Source organism: Eschrichtius robustus, chromosome 12, assembly GCF_028021215.1.
Source record: "Eschrichtius robustus isolate mEscRob2 chromosome 12, mEscRob2.pri, whole genome shotgun sequence".
In the NCBI taxonomy this organism is placed as follows: Eukaryota; Metazoa; Chordata; class Mammalia; order Artiodactyla; family Eschrichtiidae; genus Eschrichtius; species Eschrichtius robustus.
In genome coordinates this window covers 49562854-49581232 of record NC_090835.1, presented here as the reverse complement: position 1 = coordinate 49581232, position 18379 = coordinate 49562854, and the positions used below count along the sequence as shown (strand labels likewise).

Below are 18379 nucleotides of genomic sequence, written 5' to 3'. Positions count from 1 at the left end.
GATTTGTTCCGGGGTGAGGGGGAGCCAGTGGAAGGTTTTGATTGGAGGGGTGACATGAAACGAATTATTGGGATGCTCTGTGGAGAGCTCTGTAGGCAGCAAAAGTAGAAGCGGAAAGGCCAGTTAGGAGGGGTGAACAGCGGCTTAGGCTGAGATGCTGCGGCTTGGATTGCCTCCATGGTGGTGGAGGGGCTAGGAAGGGGTCCTGTCTGGGAAATGTTGGGAGAGCCAAGCCAACGGGATTAACTGATAAGCTGGGCAGGAAACGTGAGAGGAAGAGGAGTGGAATATACTCTTCTGTTCACGCAAACCCACCATCATTTTATATTCTTCATCCTCTTCCTCCTCATGGCCATTTCCATTCTCTTCTCATTGGCTGCCATTCCAATGCGGTTAATATATGTCCCCATCCACATGCATAACCAAAGAATAAATAGTATTCTCTGTACATATTTATTTTAAGCGTAACTTTTTCCACCCTCTGCTATGTTGTTAAGGTCTGGCCAGGTTTCTGACCACTGTTCGTATTCCAGAATGGGCATCCACTGCGTTTGACTTACCCATTTCCCTAGTGGTGAACATCTGAGTCGCCACCAACTCCCAGCTGCCACACACAAGCACTGTGACACAGCGCATCCCCTTCCAGTGCTGTGAACTGCTACGAGTGGGCTTGCTGACCCCAGGGGGTGCATGTGTTTAATTTCACCAGGTGAAAGTTGAAAGCCACTTTGCTTTCCAGAGCAGCTGTACCACTCCGTGCATGAGGGGTCCTTGTGCCCCATATCCATGACCACGTTCAGAGGGTTCTGATTTTCTAATTTTTGCAGACCTCATGGATGTATCTCACTGTGGCTTTAATTTACATTTCTCTGGTTATTAGCAAGGTTGAACATCTTCATTTATTTGTTAGTGATTTAAGTTCCCCCCACTGCAAACTGCCAGTTCATACCCTTTGCCTAGTTTTCTGGAAAGTCTTTTTCTTGTGTTTGCAGGAATCCATTTTATGTTCTGGACCTGCCCACTCTAGTACAGTAGCCAGTGGCCACATGTGGCAATTTATATTAACATTAATTAAATGAAATCAAAAATACAGTTCCTCAGTTACACTATCCACACATTTCCTGTGCTCAGTGTTCACACGTGGCTAGTGGCTACCATATTGGATAGATAGATACAGAACATGTCCATCTTCACAAAAGGCTCTGTCTGACAGTGCTGGGCTAGATGTTAATGTTTGTCTTCTCTCTGTTAGCTTTATTTGATGTGCTCTTTGTTGAACAGTTTTGATGTACAGTTGACCCTTGAACAGTGCGGGTGTTGGGGCACTGACCCTTGGCGCAGCTGAAAATCCACATATAGCTTATAGTTGTCCCTCCACATCCGAGGTTCCTCTGTATCCTTGGTTTCATATCAGGAATTCAACCAACTGCAGATCATGTCACACTGTAGTATTTATTATCGAAAAAAAATCCTTGCGTAAGTGGACCCGTGCAGGTCAAACCTGTGTTGCTCAAGGGTCAACTGTAATCAAATCCATCAATTTCTCCCCCAAAGTTTGTGTGTTTTGAGTTTTGTTGAAGACTTTCTTTACCTCAAGGTCACAAAGATATTCTCATACATTCTCCTCCATTAGCTTTCTCATTTAGACCTTTAACCCATCTGGAGCTTCCATTTGTGTATGGTGTGAGGTTGGGATTTCACTTTATTTTTCTCCCTATAAAGCAGTAGTTTTCCTAAATTACCTATGTTTTAGTGTTTTTCACTAGATTCTAATAAATCACAGACAAAGGAACATCCTCTTTATTATTCATGGTGTTGGTTTACTTTTAAGATGAAAAGCTCTATTTACAATAGCCAGGACATGGAAGCAACCTAAGTGTCCATCAACAGATGAATGGCTAAAGAAGATGTAGCACATATATACAATGGAATATTACTCAGCCATAAAAAGAAACGAAGTTGAGTTATTTGTAGTGAGGTGGATGGACCTAGAGTCTGTCATACAGAGTGAAGTAAGTCAGAAGGAGAAGAACAAATACCGTATGCTAACACATATATATGGACTCCAAGAGAAAAAAAAAATGGTCATGAAGAACCTAGGGGTAAGACGGGAATAAAGGCACAGACCTACTAGAGAATGGACTGGAGGATATGGGGAGGGGGAAGGGTAAGCTGTGGCAAAGTGAGAGAGTGGCATGGACATATATACACTACCAAACGTAAAATAGATAGCTAGTGGGAAGCAGCCGCCTAGCACAGGGAGATCAGCTCGGTGCTTTGTGACCACCTAGAGGGGTGGGATGGGGAGGGTGGGAGGGAGGGAGATGCAAGAGGGAAGAGAGATGGGAACGTATGTATATGTATAACTGATTCACTTTGTTATAAAGCAGAAACTAACACACCATTGTAAAGCAATTATACGCCAATAAAGATGTTTAAAAAAAAAAAAGATGAAAAGTTATATTGTAAATACTCTGAGTAAAATTTTACTCTGTCCTAGATAAGAGATGCCGCCTCTTTCTATAAGCGAAGCCAGTGCTACAAAGATGCTTCCAGATGCTTTGAGCAGATTCAGGAATTTGATCTAGCCCTCAAAATGTACTGCCAAGGGGAACTTTTTGAAGAAGCTGCTGTGGCAGTGGAAAAGTAAGTGGTTTTGTTCTCTTCCTTTCTCCCCCACATGCCCCCAAGCCCTGCCCTCCTGTTGCTCCTTGAGGAGGTGTTGTCTTGCTCTTCTGAAGTGGCTTGACCATGTCACCCTCCTACCACTTGGGTGGTGGCCTCCGTGCTGAGTCAAGAACTCCTTGAATACAGCATCATGAGGAGAAGGGGCAGAAGATGAAGGATGCGTCACGAGTGTCTATAACATGCCCAGCAATTTTGTGCTTAATGATAGTTCTGTCCTCTCCACCTTTACCTGCTGAGTTGACAGTTTCACTGATGTGTGGATGGATAGAGGTCAGAGCACTAGTGGGAGGTCAGGATTCTGCTTCATCGTGATTTACTGACAGATGCCCAGCCAGGCCCTGATACATATGTGTATGATATGTATATACACATGCCCTCAGTTGTAGGACACACAAGTTTCATACATGGCCCAGTGGAGCCTCCTTGAGCCTTCAGCCTAACTGATGTTGCAAAGGTGAAGTGCAGACGGGTGGGGTTAATGGATGACAAGTAATCTGGAAACAGCATGTAGTTGATGCCTGTCGGAGGTCTTCCTGGTGGAGTGCGACAGCTAGAATTGTAGAGTCTGCTGTTCTGTATTTCTGCTCAACAGCTCCTGGAAAAGTAGGCTGTGGCTTAGTTCTGTATTTTCTTTGCCTTCTACCAAATTATACATGTGACAAAATGAACATGATTGACCAGGTGTTCAAACTTTATATTAAAGTTAGCATTTATTAAAGTATATCATATATTTTTAAAAAGCACATAATTTTCACAAAGTAAATACGCTTGTATAACCAACACCTAGATAAAGAAATTGAGTTTTATTTTTGGAAATGGAAAAGAAGGTGTCTAGTGCCAAGGTTGGTAATTGAGCATATTCCTTTATCCAGGTCTTTGGTTCCATTATGTGTAAGATATACACAGTGTGTATGTATTAGTCAGCTCAGGCTGCCATAATGAAATGCCATAGATCGGGTGGCTTAAACAACAGAAATTTATTTTCTCACAGTTTTGGAGGTTAGAAGTCCACCATCAAGGCTCCAGTCAATTGGATTACTGGTGGGAGCTCTCTTCCTGGCTTTCAGACAGCTGCCTTCTTGCTATGTCCTCACGTGGACTTCCCCTGGTGTTGAAGCATGGAGGGAGAGGGAGACTGTGGGCGACAGAGAGCTCCCTGTCTGGTGTCTCTTCTTTTTTTTTTTTTTTTTCTTTTCTTTTCTCTTTTCTTGTTTGGCCACACTGCACGGCTTGTGAGATCTTAGTTCCCCGACCAGGGATTGAACCCGGGCCTCGGCAGTGAAAGCACAGAGTCCTAACCACTGGACCACCAGGGAATTCCCTGGTGTCTCTTCTTATAAAGGCACTAATCCTACTGGATCAAGGCTCCACCTTTATGACCTCATTTAACCTTAATTACTCCCTTAGAGGCCTCATCTCCAAATACAACCACACTAAGGGTTAGGGCTTCAACATATGAATTTTAGGGGACACAAACTGTCATCCATAACAGGGTGCCCCCTGTGACATTGATTGGGTGCTGTGTACCCTGAGTAATCAACCAGGCCAATGCCCTTGTGAGGTCATATGACAAAACCACCTGAGAGGGTTTTTTTGTACTTTCAATTATTTAGTTAATCTGTTCTCACTTTTCCAGGAGAGCATTGAATAATCATAGATTTTCCCCAGAAACATTTTTTGGGGGTCTCTCATTACTTTGTTTATCTTTATCAGCTTTCCTGAGGTATTCAACTGACTCTTTTTAATAATATGTTGAGTTGAGATCTAGTGTCGTCAGTATTAATTGGAGCCTCGCACTTGATTTTTCTGAGTGTCTTTTGAATGCTCTACATACTGGATGTAGAATTCAATTGCTAACTGGCCTGACTCAAAATGTAATGAGGACATTTTAGATTTGAAAAGAAAATACCTAAGAAAATTTTCTTAGTTTAAGAATTTTTTTTTTCCTTTGGCCACGCCGCGTGACGTGAGGAATCTTAGTTCTCTGATCAGGGATCGAACCCAGGCCCCCTGCAGTGGAAGCATGGAGTCTTAACCACTGGACCACCAGGGAGGTCCCGAAAAATTTTTAAACTTGCTGTAAATACCCCCTACTCCATCAGCCAAAGCTCACGAGAGAGGCTCATCCTCAGTTACACCCCTTCACAGAGGGCCTGTTATACGAAGGGATCTGATATTTGTGGGATGACCCTGGGACAGCAGGAGGTCCCTGGGCACCTCTCTGGTTGTGAGGAAGTGTGTTTTGTCTCCTGTGAGAGTTCAGAAGTAAGCGTGTTTCATTGGATTGGCCCAATGCCTTGAAAATTCGTATGTGGGATATACTCACTTTGATCAGCAGAGTCAAGAGGAGCTTGACTTCAGGGCTTCATTCATCTACACTAACTCAACTGCATACATTCCTGGCAAAAGAGAAAAGTCACAGCTTGGTTAATAAGAGGAAGATTGATGTAATGGCTGGTGTGTCTGCAGCCCCCATCTCCACTCTTTCTCATTAATCAGGTATCAGACTCAACAGGGTTGTGGACCCAAAGTGATTAGCAAGCTTTTATGCAAGTTTAAGGGCTTTTTTTCAAGGATGATTTTGGCTATGCATAATTTCTGCCTTACAGATTGAATTTCCAGCCTAACTGTCACTTGCCTAGGTTGCAGCTCCACTATATTTCTTTTTTTTCATTTTTGTTTATTTTTTCTTTTTTTGTTTTTGTTTTTTATTTTTATTCTTTTTTTGGCTTTTGGGAGGGGGTTGTTCTTTTGTGTGTGTGTTTCTTTTTTGGTTTTTTTTCAGTATTTTTTCTTTTTCTGCAACTCCACTATATTTCATTAATTAAGCATACTATTGCTTGGTTCTTTCGAGGAATAAAGAATTAATTTTATCAGTGTAAAATGAAGCCTTGATAAAGATGCTGGATAACTTTAGGTCCTATTCTGCAGGTCCTATCTACAAGTGGTCATTTTATGGTAAGTTGTTCTGTGCTGCATTTTGTAAATTTTCTATTGGGTGATACTGAGTTGACATTGGTGTTGTCTGTCTGTCATTGCAGGTATGAAGAAATGCTAAGGGCCAAGACCCATCCCATTTCCAAGCTCTCCTATTCAGCCAGCCAGTTTTACTTGGAAGCTGCAGCCAAGTACCTGAGCGCGAATAAGATGAAGGAGATGATGGCTGTGCTCTCGAAGCTCGACACGGAAGACCAGCTGGTGTTCCTGAAGTCTCGGAAGCGGCTTGCAGAGGCTGCTGACCTGCTCAACAGGGAAGGTCGGAGGGAAGAGGCTGCCCTGCTGATGAAGCAACATGGCTGCCTCTTAGAGGCTGCCAGGCTCACCGCCGACAAGGACTTCCAGGCCTCGTGTCTCCTGGCGGCCGCCCACCTCAACGTGGCCAGGGATTCCGATGTCGACCATACCAAGGCCATCCTCAGAGAAGCCCTGGACCTCTGCCATCAGACCAATCAGGCGTCCGGCATCGCCGAGGCCCACTTCCTGCAGGGAGTGATCCTGAGAGACTTTCCAAAGCTCAAGGACGCCTTCCTGAGGTTTGGCACCCTCAACCACTCGGCAGGGGCAGTGGAGGCGCTCTACGAAGCCGCCAGCCGCTGTGAGGCCCAGCCCGAGGATGTCCTGGCCCTGGCTCCGGCGGGCCTGGAGGTCCTTCTCAATCTGGTCAGGGCCCTCAAAAGAGTGACCAACAACGCGGAGAAGGAGATGGTCAAGTCTTGCTTTGAGTTTTTTGGGATTTCGCAGGTGGATGCCAAGTACTGCCAGATAGCTCAAAACAACCCCGGACCCATATCAAGAATCATTTTTGACCTGGATTTGAACTTGAGAGAGAAGAAAACGAAAGAGCATTTCTTGATAATGACAGACCAGGTGAAATTAGCCTTAAACAAACACCTTCTGAGCAGGCTGTGTCAGATCACACGGAGCCTGCTTGGGAAGACCTACCTGGGCGTCTGCACGAGGTTTATCGTGGGCTTAAAATGTGAGGATGGACACTGTGAAGATTTCCACAGGCCTTTGCGGCGTCATGAGGCCAAGCGTTTGGTTCAGACAAAAATACACCTGGTGGCGATCAGCGGATTGCTTTTGGAAGCCAAGAAAGTATTCCCTAAAGTCTTAGCTAAAGAACTTGAAGAAATCGATTATATTTTGTCTCCGGATAAATATGGCCTTTGCAAATCCCTGCTGAATGTCCTCTTCCCTAAGCATTTCCATCAGAGAGTATTGTCAGAAAACCCCATGGCATGCAAAGAAGTCCTGAAACCACATTACAAATCCTTCCGGTCCTACAGGTCTGCTCTGAAAGAGTACATCCATGTCCTATTTCAAAACGAAGGGGCTCGAAGCCGTCGGGAGTCCACGGACCTGTGGCTGAGTGCCATGCAGGCTTTCCTTCTCTCTTCTAGCTACCCTGATGAGCTTGAAAAGCTGCTCCACCAGGAGGAGGACTGCTACAACCGGGAACTCAAAGCCTTCCAGGCTGAAAAAGAGGAAAGGGGCAGGGGGAGAGGCAGCAGGATGAAAGGAATAGAAGGGAAATTTGGCATGCTGACGCCCAACAAGGATGATGAGAGCGTGGAGAAGACCCACCTGTGCTTCATCCGGCTGCTGGAGGATTCCATCCACCAGTTCTACGTGTGCAGGAACCCAGAAGACTACAAGAGGCGCTTTTTCCGTTTCATGAACGTCCTTGTCAAGAGGTGCAAAGAGCCACTCATCCCCAGCATTGGGAACACGGTGGCCCTGCTGGAGTTCCAGTTCGTCCACTGCGGGGCGGTCCTGGCCCGCCTCTGGAAGAACGCCATCCTGTGCCTCCCCAAGAGCTACATCGCGCTGTTGCACTACTGGGAGTTCCTGTTCAGCAAGAAGGACCGGGAGCCTGGGGATGTGTTCGCCATCATTCAGGAATACAGACCCAAGGATGTGACCAGAGCCATTCAGGATTTCCGGTTCCACCTGTCCTACCTCGTCAAGGTGCTCTGCGGCCACGAGAATGAGAACTTCAATGTCCTGCTCGATGCCTTCAGTGAAATTGACTACGTGGTGTCCGGGGAGGCAGAGCGGACCCTGGTGCTGTGCTTGGTGATGCTCGTGAACACTGAGGGGGTGTTGCAGCCATCATGCAAGCCTCTTCTGTCAAGCCACTTCCAGGAGATCGAGGCCAGGCTGCAGCGGATGAGCATGGACTTCCCGAGCCAGGTCCCCAAGAGGCTCCTCAGAGTGGTGAAGCAGGTGCAGCTGGCAGTCAACGTGAAGTCTGTGGCGGAGGCGCTGCAGGACCTGCTCTTTGAGCGGGATGAAGAGTACCTGATGGACTGCCGCTGGCAGTGGGACAGCGGGCACGCCAAAGGGACCACGGTCCGAGGCCTCTACCACGAGGAGGTCAGACTGAACCACCTGTTCTCCGTGGACCCCGTGGGCTACTTTGTCGAACCCGAGTTCGAGGTTGGTCAGGACGAGATGGAGGAGCTGGCCTTGGAAGACCGGGACCACCTCCTTGCCACCATCCTGTCGCAGAAGCAGCGGAAGGCTTCTATCCAGCGGAAGCTGCGGAGGGCCTACCTGGTGGTGTCCCTGTGCGTCAGCTGGAGGAGGAGGGTGGGGGCCCAGGCCGAGCACTTCAGGAAGGAGGGCAGGGAACCCAGGGCTGGGAGCTTCAAAAAGGCCGACGTGGACAGGACCCAGTGCGACCTGTGTGGGGTGAAGTTCACCCGCGGGCCCGAGAACTATTTCGGCCCTGATCAGGCATTTGAGGGAGCGGCTCCTGAGGCTGTGGCCCTTTCCGGGGCCGAGCTGGAAGACGAGCAAGGTCGGGAGAGGAGCAGTGAGTCTTACGAGCAGCACATCCGCCTGCAAAGCCACCAGAGGCAGCAAGTGGCCTACCAGAAGTACTCAGACTTTTTCCACAAGAAGGTGGACCCGGCTATTGATGAAGGCAAGCTGGTGGTGCAGGACATGGAGCAGAACATGTGGGTCCGCAGCCACCTGGGCTCCAAAGAGCACAGCCACGTGTTGCAGAGGAAGGTCCAGGAGAACATCAAGAAGGTCTCGGACATGGTGGAGGACCTCTACAGGCGGAAGGCCTGGGCTGGTGGTAAGGGCCCTCAGAAGTGGGGCGCAGATGGTGGCAGAACCCGGGCTTTGAGAACACATGTCCGACTCCAGTCCTTTGTAGTGATGTCTGACCTGGGGATGATGGAATCTTGGCATTAGCAGAAATACAAGTGAGGACCATGCGTTCTCCAATTACAGAAAAGCCCCATTGTTTAGACCACCCCTCCCACAGTTAACAATGTGTCATCATCTTGGGTCAGGATGGTTTCCCCTGGCACAACAGACAAGAAAAGTGTTTGCTAACCAATTCTATGTAGAGGATAGAGGGGGAATGTTTCAAGTCTTGAGGAGACTCTTTAAACGTCCCCTGATTCATTAATTCAGTGATCGTTTCTTGAGCACCTACTATGTGCTGAACCCTTGACTAAGATCTAGAGGTGCGTAGCTGGTCTCTTCCGTTTAGGAGGGTCCTCACACCATACCCAGTGTGAGCCTTTAATAAGAATTCTTATGTGGTCTGTGAATCAGATTTCCTCTGACATCCTTATTAGCTACGACTTAGCAATGCTAAATGGAAGTTATGTATAAAATCAGTGAAATTGCATATTTTTAAATCGTTCTAGAATTCACACACTCTGGTTTAAGATAATAACAGTTTGAACAAAAGCTTCCTCGAAAGGCTTGCTACTGGCAGTGGCTCCCAGACAGGCAGGACTGGTATCAGGCTGGCATCTACCTGTGGTTTCTGCTCCTGGTGGCAGACAGTGGCCTTATGCTGCCCTTCTCCACAGGGGAAGCAGAGACGAGCTCCCAGGAGCTGGGGGCTTTGGCTCTAGTACTGAGTGTCCTGGTCCCTACAGCCGCCCTTTGACTCAGAGCTCTCGTTCTTTGGTTCCCTAGCGGAGGAGGTCATGGCTCGGCTGGTGAACGTCCTGATCCCGTCCGTCAGGGATGCGCGGGAGTGGCTGAGGAAAACAGAGCTGCACTTGAAGGAAGAAGGTGAGGAGTCCTTCACCCCAGGGTGATGCTCTGGGTCTTGTGGTCCTTGATTCTGCTGGCTCCCAGGTCAGTCTGAAGTAGGGCCGCCAGGCTTCCCTGGTGGTGCAGTGGTTGAGAATCTGCCTGCTAATGCAGGGGACACGGGTTCGAGCCCTGGTCTGGGAAGATCCCACATGCCGCGGAGCAACTGGGCCCGTGAGCCACAATTACTGAGCCTGCGCGTCTGGAGCCTGTGCTCCGCAGCAAGAGAGGCCGCGATAATGAGAGGCCCGCGCACCGCGATGAAGAGTGGCCCCCGCTTGCCACAACTAGAGAAAGCCCTCGCACAGAAACGAAGACCCAACACAGCCAAAAATAAATAAATAAATAAATGAAGTAGGGCCGCCTGTGACGTGAGCAGTGGCTGCTCACCATCTAGAAGCACCGCCCCCAGTGACTCAGGTCAATAGTGATAGAGTGGCTGGGTTCCCCCATCTGACTGTGAGGGCTGTTACTCAGGGCTTCTGCCAGTTGCTTTTCCAAATACGTTTGCCACTCATGAGCTGTTATCAATGATGCTCTGTCACTACTCCCATGGTGGGCAAAGTGTTGCAAAGCCATCCCTAGATAAATGTTTGCCTGTGCAAACCATTCATGTAAGTCCATGAATATGTATTGAGTGTCTAGAATGTATCAGTACTGTTCTGGGCTTGGGGATATAAAACAAATTTGTGAACAGAACACATAAAATCATTGGGGAAACTTGCATACATCTTCCTTCAGAGGGTTTAAGGCTGGTGTATAGGGAGTTGAGTTTCTTTCCTGACAGTCAGACTTATCTTGCCGAGTTCTATTTGATGTGGAAAGTCTCCCCCTCTTGGGGAGACCTTATTTCTTCCTCCTCCCAGTATCTCACCTGCCCCAGATTGCCCTTCTGTGAGTCCTCACAATCCAGATGCTGCTGGAAAATCCAGACCCCCCGAGCTGGGGAAAACTGGAAAGGACTTGACACAAATGTCTGTGCCAGTAAAAAATCTTTAGATTGTAGTCCCTGCTGGCACTATGATTTTTGTGATTGTTTCAAACAGGAGAACATAACTGGGATACCAGCTCAAGGCTGTGGTTGATTTTAGGCTTTGTTTGACTAATTTTTCATTTAAAGGGCTTCTAAAATAAGGCCAGAGGAACTAGCCTGTAAAAGAACATTCTAGAGAAGGGTGTTTACTTTGGCTCTGGCTTTTTTTTTTTTTTTCTTTAATTTAAAACGACGATTATAGAGACATCAGGTTTTACTAGGATGTTATATGTTGCGGTAGAGTGAAAAAGATCACCACCCTGCACTTCATTTCTGTTGTTTTGCTTTTTAAACAGGTGTCGTTCAAGAAGATGATTACGAAAATGAAGTGGAAGACTTTGGTGAGCTCCGTCCCAGAAGGCGTTTTCGGAAATGCGCAAAGCAGAGAAGGTGGTAACGTCCACGCGGCTGCTGCTTCCTAAACCTTCAGGACGTTCCATCCTGACTTGGAATCCCGAGTGCTGGGGCAGATGAGGAGAAGAATATACATTAGCATAAGAAGTGGCGGGAGGGGTCTAACAATGCCTTTGCTTTTCATTCTTGTTATTTCTCTCTCTGTGGTGGCTCAGGGTCTGACTGCTCCCTCAGAGCAGGGGCCTCTTAAGTGTTTTTCAAGTTCAAGTCCAGCAGTACTGGGTCCCCCTAAAAGAGGCTCAGGCGAGAGGAGTCATAGCTGGAGGGAACCTTGGGATCCTCCCCCCGAGGCCCCCGGGTTCTCTGGCTCGTCATCACCATGACACCGGTCATTAAGTAGCAGGGACATCCCTCACCTCAGAGTTGCCACGGCCCTGGCCCTGGCCCTGGCCCAGGAACAGTGCCCCCAGATCCTCTCATCTCTCTTCATGCTGCTGGCCGCCCCCGACCCCAGGCCGCACTGGTCACCTCTGAGCCCACCTGTGGCTTAATTCCTTCTGTTATATATGTTAGCCTTTTCTCTCGGTGACAACGGTTCTGCCTGCCTTCCCCCCTTTTTTTGAGACCATCCTCAGCTGCCCGTGCGAGTCGCGATTAGACTACCTCAGAATGTAGTCAAGAATTCCCCATTGTCTTCTGGGCAGCCAGCCTCAGGACCAGCCCCCTAGAATGAAAGGCTGGGGGATGTTGCCGGGGGGTTCCCAGCCTGTCTCTCCAAGGTTGTCCCAACTCTACCTTGGCTCTGGTGCAGACATTCCAAACAGTGTTTTGTATGTAGCCCTCTACGTCTAGTTTCCTTGGGTCTCCCTGGCAAGTTAGCTGTCCTAGCTTAGCTTGACATTCCGATGAGTTTTCCCCCACTGAGCTCTCCACGGGAGCACCGTGACCTGCAGAGCTGGAGGTTGGAGACAGGTAGACAGAGGAGAAGCCAGCCTTGTGGTGCCCATCCGTAAGCATTTGGCCATGAATCACTGCCCCGTGGCCAGCAGGTCTGGGAAGAAGAAGGGGCCGTGGGCCTGTGGGCAGGAAGCCGTTGCTGCCCACTGAGCCGTCGGTCTGTCCCTTTCTGGAAGCTCTTCCGCCTCTCTCATGGTCACTTCCCTCCCTGTCCCCCACCCTTCAGCCCGGCCTGGTGCCAAAGGTCAGGCTCAACATTGGTCCGTCGCTGCTTTCATCATCACCACAGAACCAGCCTTCTCCCCATGCTGCTGCTGCTTTGGCTGATCTTTGTTGTTTTCCTTCATTGTCTTTCTAAATGACTCTGTTTTCCTTGAAATGTATGGTTTCTAATTTTTATTAGTTTATGGTTCTAATTTTTATTCCAGGTGTTTTTATTAACTTCACTTGCCAAGAAAAAAAAAACAACAATCAAATCTTGCCGCATGATCACAGTTTTATAAAGTTAAATCATTTCTCTTACCTTTCTCTCCACTCGTTTACCTCTCATCTCTGCTTAGAGAGTAAAGGGGTAAGTCGTGGAGCAGGTTCTTTCTGGTCAGCTGGTGGACAGAAGCTTGCCGTGTCTCCTGGAACTGAGAAATCCAGGGGCCCACGGCTGCAGCTGACTGCACCATCTCTTGAGGGCCTGCCTGTGTAAATTCTTTCCCTTTGGGCGTTTCCAAGCAGGCGGGGTGTGGACTGGGAAGGGTTTTGTCCGTGCCCCACAACAGGAACATTTCCCTGGGAGACGGGAGACCTGGAATTGAATCCTGGTCCTGCCCCAAGGAGCTGTATAGCCTGGGACAAGTCAGACCCGGCCCACACTCCCTGAGGGCTAGAATGCGGCACCACCCCTGAGGGACTGGGGTCTGGTGTGGCAGGTTTGGGGCACAATATTTAATAACAACACAGCATTGTGCCACTTGTGCTGGTCATTTCTCTTCACGCATCTGTCTCCTTCAGGGTTTTTGCAAGATGGGAATCTGGCATTCATGGGTTCTCCAGCCATGACACCATCTTAATCTCAATGCCTAACCTCTCTTTCTCTCTCTCTCTCTCTCTCTCTCTCTCTCTCTCTCTCTCTCTCACACACACACACACACACACACACACACACACACACACACACACACACACACACACACACACTCACTCACTCACTCACTCACTCCTCCCTGGCCGTCTCCAGCAGGCTGACTCAGGGTCTGAGTTGCCTGCAGTGTGTTCCCAGATCAATACCATGTAGTTGCCAGAAATCCACCCCTGGGTCGTCCTTAAGTTCCTGATCCAGAGGATGGGTAAATCAACACAGCAGGTAACGTTGCTCTCCCTCTGCCACAAGTATCTTTCCTCAGCCCTGAGACTGTCTTTGTCCGATCCTGTCCCTCTAAACATGCTTCGGAGATTCTGCCTGTAGAGTGCAGGGCAGGTGGGGGCGCCAGGAGCCATCTCCCCACCCAGCAGCCCCCGTAGCAGCCGAGAGGTCGAACGTCCATGGGGGGGTCTCCCTGTTGAACTTGACAGACCCAGCCACCTTACCACAGCAGAGACAGCAGGCCTGCCAACAGCAGTATAGAGCTGAGCCTCACTCCCACCCGCCGCCCAGAAAAACGTGTCTCCTCGCCTGCTAAGGGGGAGGGAAAGCCATCAGCCAGGTACTGGGTGTTCTTTAGGTGGGTTGTTGTTGACAGACCTGCCACCCGGTTCTGCAGAATCCTAACTGTACTCAGAATCCTGTGTTCTCTGCTTAAGACACAGCATCTCACCCTTCTCAGTGGTGATGTGACCTGAGCATCTGATAGGACCTTGCAGGCGGATGGGCTGCACTAAAAGGAGAACTGTCATCACGGGATCTTGGAAGTGAGCCATTAAGATTGAAATTTGGCTTCTTTTACTGGCCATGGGCATTCAGACACGTTATTTAAAATCTCTGAGCCCATTCAGGCATTTATAAAATGGAAATAATGGCACAAGCTCGGAGCTTGCGTGTAATTACATTACCTTCCCTCCTCCCCTGCCTCCCTTCCCTAGTGGGACCAAGAACGCAAAAAGATTCCAGGCATCTATTTCCAGGGCAGGGAGGGGTGGTCACGAAGGATGATGAGCTCTGGGGACAGAGCTGGGTCAGCTTTGTGATGCCTGGACGGAGGTGGGGACATTTCTGAGAGGGCTTTGTTCCCAGGGGCCTAACCTTTTTAGAGACTGAGACTATTTTTAGCCCAAGTTTTTGTGATTCTGCAGGACAGCTGTTTCAGGCAAGTATGTAGGCCACCCTGTGGTATTTGGAGTCATTGTAAGGTTAAGGCGCCACGCGGCATGCGGGAATCTTAGTTCCCCGACCAGGGATAGAACCCGTGTCCGCTGCAGTGGAAGCACAGAGTCTTAACCACTGGACCTCCAGGGAAGTCCCCAGATGGACATCGCTTTTTACACTTCAAGTTGAGAGTCAATGTCTGCCCTCTTTCCATTTTTCTGCCATTCCGTTTGCCAAAACCAAATCATGATGGAGAAAAGATGGATGACACCCGCCCTGATGAGGCTGTAGGAGGTGGGCTTACCCATGGCAGCGGGAACGAAACCAGGACAGCCTTCCTGGAGGCCATGCGACAGTATCTGTTAAATTTAAAAACGGATTCAACTTTGGACCCAGCATTCCTACATTTTGTTTTTTAATTGCTATCATTTTTAATTGTGGTAAAATACACACAACACGCAATTTACCATCTTCATCATTTTTCAGTGTTAAATACATTCACCCTGTTGTGCCCACCATCACCATCCATCTCCAGAACTTTATTACTTAGCAAAACTGAAACTCTGTACCCACTGCACAACAACTGCCCACTTCCCCTCCGCCCAGCCTCTGGCACCCTCCATTCCACTGTCCGTGTCTATGATTTTGACTGCTCTAGGGACCTCAGGGAAGTGGAATCATACAGTATTTGTCCTTTTGTGACTGGCTTATTTCACTCAATGTCTTCAAGGTCCATCCATGTTGTAGCATATTGCAGAATTTCCTTCCCTTTTAAGGCTGTATAATATTCCATTGTATGTATTTCAGCATTTTTACTTTTAGGGATTTTCTTTTTTTTTGGACTGCCAGGGAATTCCCTAGGGATTTCTATTAGCAAAACATTCCTACGAGTGCCCAAATAAATGTCCACTTCTGGAGCCTCCAAGAGAGCACAAAATTGCAGACAACTCAAGTATTCAGCTGGGGTGTGGCTGAACATTGTGAATATGGGTCAGGTTTTAGAAAGATGGAAATGCGCTGGCATGGAAATGTGGCGAAGGTCAATTGCTCCCTGAAAACTCAAGCTAAAGAGGAGGCTCTGTGGTTCAATCCACTTTTGTAAAACAAAAATTTAATTCCAAATTGTTGTTGATGGTGATCTTGAATACTGTGTAAGACGTGGGATTTTAAAAATAGTTTGGAGTCTACGTGTGGTCATAAAAAATAAAGATATTTCTGGAGATCAAAACGGAGAGGTGCAGGAGGGCAAATATTTGTTGCTCAAAGAGGCAGTCAGAGAAGAACGTGCCCCCCATTGACTCAGGTGCTTACAAAGCGATATTAAGAGGTGATGATAATCCAGTAGGAAAGGATGCTCTTCAAGACACCCCTTGAGGCCTCACAGATCAACGCTGTCCTATGCTTCTCATCTAACTGATCCCCATCCAACTGGTGTGCATCTGCAGCCAGCAGTAAATAAGAGGGCACCTCAGCTTCTAAGGTTGTCCATCAATTACACCTTGAACTTTTATCACCTGACCCTGCTATGTCCTATTCTTAGTAATCTTGATTCAAGGATACTCCCCGAGAGCATCCTTGCCCTTGAGTCTCCCAAATGATGGCATCTTCCCGCTGCCTTCCCTGGCTTCTTTCCTAAGCTCTAAGGACACACTCACCTAGCTATGGGGCTTGAGACAGAGCAAACAACAACAAGAACAGCTGTCGTTTAGTAAGTGAGTACTTTAGTGGTGGCTTATACAGGTACCACCCTAGTGAGTACTCATAGCAACCCCATGAGGGAGATGTCATGATCACACCCATCACACAGAACTGAGGCTCTAAGAGCTCCATCTAGCCCCGTCCCTCAGGACTCTCCTCTGCAGCACTAGCCCGTGGGGATCACAGGTAAGTTTGTTTGAACTGTACACAGATAAAAAGGGTAGAAGTTTTCTTGGAATAAAAACAGTTTTCTTCCATCTTCTATTCCACCAATTTCCTCCTCCCTTCAGTTTTCCTTCATGCAGATGTCATCGTGTTTCCAATTTTCTGGGGTCCTTTGACCATTCTGACTGCTGATCTTTCAGGTGCTAATTTGGCAGCTGTGGGGGGAGCATGTTTTTTGTCACTGCTCACAAAGTCCCTTTCCCTGGGTGAGAGCTTCAGGGCTTCTTTCCCACCATGTCTTTGGTCTCATCGGCCCAGGAGTGGGACCGCGGGGCCAATACAGGGCTTGGCCATATCCAAGGGAGGGAAAGAGCTTCTCACGTAGAATGTTCCTGACTCTACAGAGGAGGAAACACAACAGACCAGGTTGGTGGCTTTTTCCGTTTTACTCAAAGCTTCTGGGTCAGAGCGAGGGGGAAACACTTTATCCCTCCCTCTGGGGCTGTGAGATGTCTGAACAGCTGGCCGAAAGGGAGAAGATGCAGTGTGCCTTCCTCAAGTTTGTGTGCCTGATGCCAAACATCGGAATCCTTGGAATCAACCAAGGGATGGTTGACCTTGATCATCAATTCTCTCAGCTCATCAAAACTCAGCTCTTAAGGACCCAAGTCAGGTGAGAGTTTTTAGGGACACCTGAGTTTGTAATTGAGGCATTTTCTGGAAGAACTCTAATCTTCCTCCTATCAAGGGCTTTCAAATAAAATTTTGAAAGAAGAAGAAATCCTATTAGAATAAAAGTAGACTCTGGAGATGTTAGTCTGTCAGGCTGTCTGTGCCGCAGGAGGGGGAATGTGGCCTGGCCCCAAGGGCACAGCTGTGAGTAGGCAGGACACGTGTGTGTGTGTAGGGACCAGGACATGGAGGAAGAAGGTGCATGTGGCTGAATTTCTCATCCCTTCTGTTCCTTCTTTGTATTTAACTCAAAGGAAAAAAAAACGCACAGGCTGCCCGGGGGTGTCCAGGTGGAATGAAGCCACCGCAGTTTAGTCCAAGTGAATGTCAATCCGCAAATATATCTGAGAAAGAGTCTTTGCCAAGGGACGAACACTGTCTACCCTTTTCACAGGAGATATTTTAAAAAATCAACTGAGAGCCGGCAATCTGAAGGGTCTACACGCCCTTTTTTCACCCTGCACTGATAGGAGTAGGTGTGTGGGGTAGGGTCGTCAGAGAGGGGCAGGGGGAGTTCTGTGCAGTGTGGAGGCGGCTGCCTTTTCTACATATGGAGAGAACTAGAGCCCTTCTTGGCCAGGGCTGTCACCCCACTAATGATAACCAGGTATATTAGTCTGTTTATATTGGGCTGCCGTAAGAAAGTACCACAGATTGGAGGGCTTAAACAATGGAAATGGGTATTCTCACTTCTGGAGGCTCGAAGTCTGAGATCAAGGTGTTGGCAGTTTGGTCTTTCCTGAGGCCTCTCTCCGTGGCTTGTAGACGGCCGTCTCCTCCCTGTGTCCATACCTGGTCCTCCCTCCGTGCGTGTCTGTGTCCAAGTTTCCTCTTCTTATAAGGACACCAATCCTACTGGATTAGGGCCCACCCTAATGACCTCATTTAACTTAATCACCTCTTTAAAGACCCTCTCTCTAAACACAGTCACATTCTGAGGTACTGGGGGTTAGGATTTTAACATACAAATCTGGGGGAGGGGGACACAACTTAGCCCATAGACCAGGTTACGGCATCAGCTTTTCTGAGCCACTCGAGGAAGAAGGAGTTTGGTTGAACCATTAGCCTCAGTTGTCAAGTCACAGAGAGCAGAGCCTGGGATGAAAGTTCTGGCTGAGCGAAGGGGACCAAAGGTTTTAGTCATCTGGTCAACTAGGATGCTGCAGGTGCTGGAGGAGCTTGGACAACTGGCTGGCAGGGGCGCAGGAGCGGTAATAAATACTGTCCTTTGAGCTCTGCCTTCTGTCTTTTCTGATCTTACTCCCAAACGTCTCCATCATTCCTGGGGCCTCAGTTTCCTTGCTGTGCTCATCACTTCTCGATCAAGTCTTCCTGTCCCAACACCTCTTCCAAAGACCTGCTGATACCTTCTTAAAGTTCAAGGT

The 18379-nt window shown here is 48.3% G+C and overlaps 1 protein-coding gene across 2 annotated transcripts in view; it reads left to right on the top strand.

Annotated features, from left to right (window-relative positions):
* Positions 1-12692, top strand: part of TRANK1 (tetratricopeptide repeat and ankyrin repeat containing 1) — a 66694-nt gene extending 54002 nt beyond the window's left edge. For both annotated transcript variants that reach the window (XM_068557629.1, XM_068557628.1), the window contains 4 exons: positions 2501-2646; positions 5730-8779; positions 9640-9738; positions 11089-12692. In XM_068557629.1, the coding sequence (XP_068413730.1) occupies positions 2501-2646; positions 5730-8779; positions 9640-9738; positions 11089-11189 (3396 nt within the window). In that variant the 3' untranslated portion in view covers positions 11190-12692. The remainder of the gene's footprint in view (positions 1-2500; positions 2647-5729; positions 8780-9639; positions 9739-11088) is intronic.
* Positions 12693-18379: the final 5687 nt, after the last annotated feature.